Source organism: Microtus oregoni, unplaced genomic scaffold (assembly GCF_018167655.1).
Source record: "Microtus oregoni isolate MIOR12 unplaced genomic scaffold, Mior012 000033F_ref0000390, whole genome shotgun sequence".
NCBI lineage: Eukaryota > Metazoa > Chordata > Mammalia > Rodentia > Cricetidae > Microtus > Microtus oregoni.
Genome location: NW_024543092.1, coordinates 11,231,433 through 11,240,362, shown reverse-complemented (window position 1 = coordinate 11,240,362; position 8,930 = coordinate 11,231,433). Strand labels below are relative to the sequence as shown.

Sequence of the window (8,930 nt, the reverse complement as noted above, 5' to 3'; positions counted from 1 at the left end):
GTCCACACTGACTATTCAGAAACTACAGAAAACTGTTTATGGGTTCTGCAGAGAGTAGAACTCGGCCCACCAGAATTGCAAAGCAAGCACCTTTACTATTTATGCTGGTTTGAAGAGGTATGGCCTCCATAGATTCATGTGTTTGAATACGTGGCCCATAGGGAGTGGCACTGTCTGTCAGATGTGGCCTCCATAGGAAGTGTGTCGCTGTGGAGGCGGGTTCTGAGGTTGTTTTTTTTTTAATATTTATTTATTTATTCATTATGTGTATAGCATTCCTTCCACGTGTGCCTGCAAGCCAGAAGGGGGCACCAGGTCTCATTATAGATGGATGTGAGCCACCATGTGGTTGCTGGGAATTGAACTCAGGACCTCTGGAAGAGCAGTCAGTGCTCTTAACCTCTGAGCCATCTCTCCAGCCCCGGGTTCTGAGGTCTTATGTGCTCAAGCTGTTCCCAGCGTGGCACAGTGTCCGGTTGCCTGTGGATCAAGATGTAGAACTCTCAGCTCTTTCTCCAGCAGTGTATCTCCCTGCAAGGACTGTCATGATCATGGTGTCTCTTCACAGCAATAAAACCTTAACTAAGACACTATTCAAGCCCTCTTACCAACCTTTAGTTTTTTAAATAATAAAAAAAGTCCGTCGTTCTTAGCTAGCCTGAAACTTCAGCAGTTCTCTTGGTTTGCCTTCTGAGTGGTGGGGTTACAAGTGTAGGTGTGTCCTGCGACACCTGGTTCCACTGGTTTCCTTCAACAAAAGCCATCCCCATCGTGGCTTCCTCTATGTGCCAAACCAGGACAAAGTGACATCTTCCTGGGTGCCTGGTAAGAAAGCTCCAGCTTCTTCCTCTTCTCTTCTTGTCAGTATATTTATTCTAACACAGTACGTATAGGACCCAGGCCCCTTAGCATCTACTAAAAATGAGTGGCTCTAAGTGAAGCAAATATTTTATTTAAATCAGCTGTCAAATCACAGTTTATCCAAATGAACATAATGCAACATTGTTCTTAAAAGGGGCACAGATACAACACAGACACACTCCAGTATCTATCAAAATACCATTTATAAAGAGCAGGACTCACTTCGTTCTGCGTATGAATTCGATCCAGCATATAAGAGTACAATCAAAAAAGTAAAACGGATTTCCTTCTTCATAAGATGGAATGCATCTCACGGCCTTAGGCACACTCATCTGTCCATGTCATTAAGAGAAGGGGTTTAATCTGCCACTAAAGAGACTTTTTTCCTACCTGGACGGGATTAGAAAGAAACACGTCACAGTAATATTGGGACATTCCGGATGTTTCCAAATGGCGTTTTATTTCTGAGCTCAATATGCATAGGGAAACGACCACTTTCAGGAGACGGCTAACCCACAAACCTAAGCATCAGTGAACTTTAAAAAGACTTGTACCTTCCTCTCAGGAATGTTATTTGCCACAGGTAATAGTTGAGGCTTGGGGCTTCTCGAAGCTTCATGATGGCTGCACGCCCGTTACATATTGCATAATACAAAAGGCATGTGCTTAAACGTTAGGAAAAAAATATACAATAGGTACAGAAGGAGGATTACATAAAACATACATATAAATACAGAAGGGAGGACGCTCCAGTTTGAGAAGTAGAACTAGGTATTGCCGACATCGGTTCCAGGCTGAGAATGTAGGACCTTAAATCAGAAATATATGGTGTACCAAGGCGGGGAAAAAAAAAAAAATCAAAGCAGTCTTGAAACAAGGAAATGTTAGCTGGCTCTAGCTCCCGGTGAAACCTCAGGATTGTCGGGGTGCTCTCCAAGGTTGAAATCAGTGGATAGCCCAATCTCTGAATCTCAAGGGCTCGGCAGTCTTGGTCTCAAGGTCCCAACAGCAGCATTTTGTTCCGTGGCTTGTCTTCACATTCTGGTCTCGCAAGTATACAATGAGTAACTGTAGGAGGAAGAAAGGAGAGAGAGAAATAAAAAATCTCTTTTCCACCCTCAAGTTACTGTCAACAGAACAATCACACAAGAGTTATGGGGACGGGCTGCCTGGGATTCTGGACCTGAACTCCACTAAAAGGAAAAAAAAGGGTTGGCTAGACAGCTCAGGAGCTAAAGGTGTTTACTACACAAGCTGGAGACCTGAGTTCAATCCTCAGAAGGTGTCCTCTGACCCACCCTGTCCACATTATGCGGGCATGAACACATACAATGATATGACAGGAGAGACCGAAGGCAGGAGGATTACCTAGAGTTCAAGTCCAGACTGGGCTACACAGGGAGACCCTGTCTCTAAAAATCAATTAAGAGGCCAGGACATGGTGACGTATGACCTTAATCCCAGCACTCTGGAGGCAGAGGCAGGCAGATCTCTGTGAGTTCGAGGTCTATAGAGCGAGTTCCAGGACCAGCCAAAGATGCACAGAGAAACCCTGTCTCAAAAAAACAAACAAACAAAAGATTTGGTGGGATTCTGATAAGAAAAAAACAAAACCAAATGGCCTAATGGTTAAGATCACTGACTGCTCTTCCAGAGAATCCAGGTTCAGTTCCCAGCACACACATGGCACCTCACGGCTGCTATAACTCCCGTTCAAGAGAAATCCACACACCCTTTGACAGGCAAAAAACTTCAATGCACATAAAAAACAAATTTAAAACAAAAAACCCAAAGAAGGGCTGGAGAGATGGCTCAGTGGTTAAGAGCATTGCCTGCTCCTCCAAAGGTCCTGAGTTCAATTCCCAGCAACCACATGGTGGCTCACAACCATCTGTAAAGAGGTCTGGCGCCCTCTTCTGGCCTTCAGGAATACACACAGGATATTGTATACATAATGAATGAATGAATGAATGAATAAATAAATAAATATTTTAAAAAAACCCAAAGAAAAAATATATATCAACTAGATTTTCCTCTAGTTGGTTATTATGTCCAGCTGAAAGGTCTGTATAAATCGATTATTTGCCGTGTAACTGTATAGCTGTAGGGCGGGGAATCAACCTCCCAGAAGCAAGTCTACCTACCCAACATCTTAGGATTCTGCCAAGTCCCCCTCTGGCTCCTGTAGATCTTCTTCTGTTGGGAGCTTCATCTCTTTGACTGACTCAGTGGACATTTTTCCTTCTTGAATTCCTACTTCCCGGGCATCTCCCTCCTCCGTTAGCTTTGGTCCATTGGTGTCTGGAGACTCTTTGGTTAGATTTCCGGAGGCATCCGCCTCTGCCTGGGCTGAGCTTTGGTGTTTGGGGCCATCAGCAGCATGCCCCCTTTGATCTTTGGATTCAGATGGCAGCTTCTGGACACCTTCTCCGAATTTGGCACAGTCATCGCCTGGCACAGGTTTTGTTCCACTTCCGTCTCCCTCTGCTCCGAGTGGGGCAATGACCTGCTCGCACTGGTGGTCTTTGATACTGGCACTTTTGACTGCAGGCATGTTGGCCTTTTCTGAAGCCTCGCTCATGCCTTTGGAAACATCAGAAAGGGCAAGTTCTTCTTGGGCTGTGGTGGTCACTGCTTCATCCTGGGCCAGGACTTGATGGAGGCTTTCTTCTTTGTCCAGCATTTGTTGAGCCTCCTGGCTGTCTGCCTGCATCACTGGGACTTGGGCCTGTGTATCGGAAGCAGAGGCTGTGGGGGCCAGTTCTGTACTTGAGAACTGGTCAACGGCAGTCTGGATGATGTTCTGGACAAGCTTAGTGCTCTCGCTCTGGAGTTCCAACATCTCAGAGGCAGTCTTAACGACTCCCTCCTTCGCTGCCTCTCCTTGACCACCAACCTGCTCGTCATCTTCATCTGATCCCTCTTTCTGGGATGCGCTCATCTCTCCTTGCAGGTCAGAGTGGAGGGTGTTTTCAGGAGCGGGTGATGCTATTGCTGGGACTGACTCTGCCTGAGCCTCGGGCCCCGAGGCCACAGTGTCCTCTCCAGGCTGAGGAGTCCAGCAGTCACCCTCTTCAGAGGACTTCTCTGCTGGCATTAAATGCACACCCACAGACTCCAGACTTTCACTTGCTTCTGAAATCATGACAGTTTCCTCAGCCTCCCTCACAGGTTCGGCTGTGGGAGTGACTGGTGGCTCCGAGCTTTGAACCTCTACACAAACTGCTTTGTCTTGGTCTGGGAGAGAAGAGCTTCCTTTCTCTGAGTTGGACCCATCAGCTGTTTCGATGGGCTGTGGGGACGCTTCTTCAGGCTCAGAAGCAGCCGTTTTTTGCTCGCGTTCTTCACTCACGTGTTCTGGCTTTGCCTCCATTTTCTCCTTTTCGACACCAGTTTCCACCTCTCTCTCCTCTGGGCTAGGACTCTGCCCCTCCGGATTCTTGCTTTCTTGACATTCAGGGGCTCCCAATACTTCATCATCACGTTCCACTTCAGCAATCTTCTCTCGACTGTCAGGTCCATCTGTGTATACAGACCCCTCAGGTCCTTCAACACATAGTTTCTCTTTGACTTTCTCACCAAGGAGGCCAGCCTCCTGACCCACCTCAGTCTGTGCCAAAACAGGCACCACTTCCACAAGCTCTTGCCGTGTAGGTTCTAGGACGTCTCTTTCTGGTTTTCCCCCATGTTCCTCTTGGGGTGGAAAAGCCGGTGGTACTGAGGGTTCCTCCTCCTGAGCGGGAGCTACCACTGCCTCTGTGACCTGCAACTGCCCGTCAGTTGCGATGGCTTCACTGTCCTGGCTTTCAATGGCCTCGCCTTGCTGTGTCACATCTGGTGTATCTGACTCTGCTAGGGGAGTGCTTCCGTTTGTCTCGCTGTCATCTGTCAGGGTCTCGGATGACTCGGGGGCTGCAGCTTGATCCACCAGCTGCTGGGGCTCTATAAGCTGGCTTGCGGTGAGCTGCTCCTTCAACTCTGCACCCGCTGTGACTTCGGGAACTTCTGTAAGGCTCTCTGGTGCAGTCTGAACAATCTCAGAGCCCTGGGCAGAATGCTCAGTTTCAGCTTCAGCTCCCTGCATGGGTTCTTCCGGCACGACATCCCTTTCTTTCTCCACAGCTGGCACTTCGGAATCTTCTTCCACCTCCTCCACCTTCTCTAGTGCTTTGGGCCCTGCTCTCTGGGTGCCAGGCGCCTGTGACTCCCCTTTCACCTTTTCTGCCACTGCCTGGAGGATAGCTTGTGTCTGTCGCTCCTGCTCTTCTCTGTCCTGCACACCACCCTCTACCTCCTGGACTGGGGTGGCTTCCTCTGTGGTGTCTGGGGAGTCAGTCAGTTGGGAAACCGCTGACACCATGTCTGTGGTCTCTTCTGCCCCCGAGGCTTCGGTGGCTTCTTCAGCGTGGAGGGCTTCTGTGGTTTCTGCAGCTGTCACAGCTTCTGAGGTGAATTCCACCTCGCTGATAACTGTGTCGTCATGGGCATCTTGGCCCTCTGGTAAGGTCTGGGTGACTGCAGGGGCTTCTTCTACAATGATGTCTCTTTCGGTGACCTCTTCAGTGGATGGTGTGGCTTCGTCTTCGGCGTGTTCAACGGGTTCTGTCACAGAAGCGGAGATCCAAGAAGGAGACCGCTCTTCGGCACTGGTGACCGCCCTGGTCCCGTCAATGACGGTCACACTCACGGTGTGAACCAGGGTCTTACTAAGCTCCTCAGACACATACACAGCCCCCTCTAGCTGGGGTCCTTCCTCACTCTCCTTGACCTGCTGGGCTTCCATCTTCTCCCTTTCTACTGCGTCGTACTCAGACAGAGGTACGACGGCAGGGACATCCGGGTCATCATCATTGATTTCTGTGGGCCCCGTATCTTCGGTAGTGGCCTGTTCTTGCTTCCCATCTGGCCTTTTCTTCCGCCGTCCAGGAATAAATTTCTTAATGGAAACCCAAGACTCTTCTTTACCTGGTTCAACATCTGAAGCCAATTGCTCTGTACCGGAGTCTTCCGCTTTCTCCTCCAGCTTTGACTTGGATTTTTTTCGTGGCGTGACTAATCTTTTAAATGACTCCCAGGTGGAGACACCTTCCCCTTCAGAAGGGCTTCCGGCCGGCTCGGGTGAAGAACTTCCTTGCGCTTGCTCGTGTTCCTGGGTGCTGGCAGGGGCAGATTCTGTTCCGGCTTCTTTGTCTTTGCTGGTCTCCTCCGCTCTGTGACCATCCCCTCCCACTGTTCTCGGCCCTCCTTCATCATCGGAAGAGGATGCCTTCCTTGCCCTCTTCTTGGAGGACCCCACACAAATTAACGCCTCCCATGACACCGAAGTATCCACCTTCCGCTTCGGTTCTTCTGGCTTCTGCTCCTCTCCAACTGTCTTGGCTTCCTCCTGCATTTCTGACATGGTGCTCTCTGTGGATGACAGCGTGGCGCTCTTGACCTTGTCCACTTCTTCTTCCTTGTCGCTCTCAGAAGGTCTTCGAACCCGCTTCTTGGGTGTCACCATCTTTTTGAAAGATGCCCAGGGGGTGATTCCTTCCCTTTTCTTGTCCCCATCAGAAGTAGCTCCTTCCTCGACTTCCCCTTCCTGCTGTGCTTCCGACAGCCCTTTCTCCAGACACGTGATCTCCTCAGGCTCTTCTGGGGAGGATGCCGAGCTCTCTCCCTTCTGTTCGTCGGCACTCTCTGGGGACTCGGTTTGGACCTGTTGGTGTTCTCCTGGTTCTTCGTCTCCTCCGCCCCCTCGTTTCCCCTTCTGCTTCTTCCCAGACAGCTTCTTTAAGCCAGAGCTACTGAAGAGTTTCTTCAAAGGGCTCCCCTGTACCTTGATCCTCTCTTGAGAGGACAGCATCTCCGCCTCACTGACAATGCCTTCCGGGTGTTTGGGCAACATCTTTTCATCAGGACTTAGATCTGTCAGTTGTGTGTGGTCACCTCCAGAGACACACACTTCTTTGCTCTTCGGAACCAGGTCCTCAGCAGGCTCAGCTTCCTGAGAGGCCTCCTTGGTCTCAGCTGGTTTTTCAGGGGGCACGGATACTCCCGTTTCTTTCACATCCTCGTCTGCCTCTTTCCTCCCTTTCTGCTCCTCTGCCATTTTCTCTACGGTGCTCACATGGACCTCCGCAACAACTTCTTGGTGGACTTCTATTTTATCATCAAACACTTCCGTTGCTAAGGGAGCACACTTCTCTGCCAATCCATCCAGGCCAGCCTGGTCTTCCAAGGGTAGCTCCACCTTCTCATAATCTGCGGACAACCTGGCCTGATTTGTGTCTTCTGTGGACTCCTGCTGCTCGGACGCTGGGGCATGCTCAGAAGGACCTTCTGTCTTTTCATTTTCTTCCTCATTGACTTTTTCTGCCTCTTGCTCCTTTTTCTTCTCAGAAGTGTCCAGCTCATCATCCTTCGGCTTCTTGAAGCTGGTCTTTTTGCGCCATCCAGCCCAACCGTGAGTGAAGAATTTCTTGAAGGAAGACGTCGTCTCGCCACTGACTGGACTGGTTGGAGATTCTGCGGACTTGGTGGGTTCTTTTTCTTGCTTTTCTTCTTCGTTTTTGGCTTCTTCCTCAGCCACTTGGCCAGATTCAGCCTGAAGGGGAATTTCTTCTGTGCTGCTCTGTGTTTTCTTTGTGGTGTCTTCTGGCTTCTCGGTGGATTGCTTCAGCTCTCTTTCTTTGGATGCTGACTCTCCGGTTTCCATGATGGGCTCCTGGTGGTCACCTGCTCCCACTGTGGCTTCTGCCCCTTCGCCTTCATCCTTTTTGACAGTGAGTAGCTGGACAGTATCAGACTTCTCATTTTTATCCTTTTTCACGGTGAATTTAAAGCCGACGAACTTAAATACCTTCTTAAAGCCAACATCATTAGCCTGGGACTCAGCGGGCTGTGCCGTGTCTTCTACGTTGCTTTCTGAAGCAGGGATCTGTTCGATTATTTCAGGTGTCTCCTCCTGCCCATCCTTTGTGATGTCTTCAACAACTGCAGAGTTGGCAGCCATTTCTTTAGCTCGGTCTTTTTCTCTCACATCTTCTGACTCTCTCTGTCCAACTATTAACAAAGAAAAAGGAAAAATTATTTATTCAACAAACATAATACTCTCATTAATACTAAGGAAAGGTAGAAAATGCAGGTATTTGCAAATGTTTAGGTGGGCAATAACTACTCCTATCAAAGGGCCATCAAGACTTCAAGTTCAAAGGTTCTTCACGCTTTTCCTTTTTCTTTGCCTTTCCTTGGTTACCAAGAAATGAGTTGCACTGGCTGGAGAGATGGTTCAGTGGTTAATAACAGCAGCAGTTTCTAGAGGATCTGGACTCTATTCCAAGCATCCTCACGTTAACTGGGTCCAGCTCCCTCTTGTGGCCTCTGTGGGCACTGAACACACATAGTGCACAGGTATACATGTAAGCAAAACACAGAAGCGTAAAAAAAAAATCTTAAAAAGCAAGCAAACAAACATACAAAATCAAAATCCAGTAAATGATGATCAAGGAGTATTATTTAAATGGGGGGAAGGGGGTCCTGGAAGAATGGCTTAGCTGGTTTAGATGACAGCTCACAACTGTAACTCCAGTTCCAGTGGGTCAGACACACTCACACAGACATACATACGGGCAAACCACCAATGCACACTAAACAAAAATAAACTAAAAAGAAAGTCAAGTTCAGCATGGTGACCTGTAACTTCAATCCCAGAACTTGGGAGGCAAAAGCAGCATATAGATACCTGAGCTCAGGGCCAGCATGGCGTCGAAAGTGAGTTCAAGGACAGCTAGGGGCTACACAATGAGCCCCTATCTCCAAACAAAACACAACCCAAGCCAATATATGTGCATGTGGTGTCTTGTGTGTATGTATGTGCCCACCTGTGTCTGCACACAGGATGATATTGAGGTCTTCCTCAGTTGCTCACTCTATTTTTTTATTTACCTACTTTGTATTGGAGAGGCCCGCCACAAAGCACATTTGGAGGTCAGGGGTCACTGTGAGGGAGGCAGCCCTCTCTTCCTACCACGTGACTTCAGCGGCTGAACTCGGTTCATTACTCATGGCAGTAAGCACCTTTGCCT

At 48.9% G+C, this 8,930-nt stretch overlaps 1 protein-coding gene across 2 annotated transcripts in view; it reads right to left on the bottom strand.

Annotated features, from left to right (window-relative positions):
- Positions 1 to 936: 936 nt before the first annotated feature.
- The window catches only part of Akap12 (A-kinase anchoring protein 12), an 86,353-nt gene continuing 78,359 nt past the window's right edge, over positions 937 to 8,930 (bottom strand). For both annotated transcript variants that reach the window (XM_041680122.1, XM_041680123.1), the window contains 2 exons: positions 3,006 to 7,908; positions 937 to 1,929 (listed from right to left, as the gene is read on the bottom strand). In XM_041680122.1, coding sequence (XP_041536056.1) covers positions 3,014 to 7,908 — 4,895 coding nt within the window. In that variant the 3' untranslated portion in view covers positions 937 to 1,929; positions 3,006 to 3,013. The remainder of the gene's footprint in view (positions 1,930 to 3,005; positions 7,909 to 8,930) is intronic.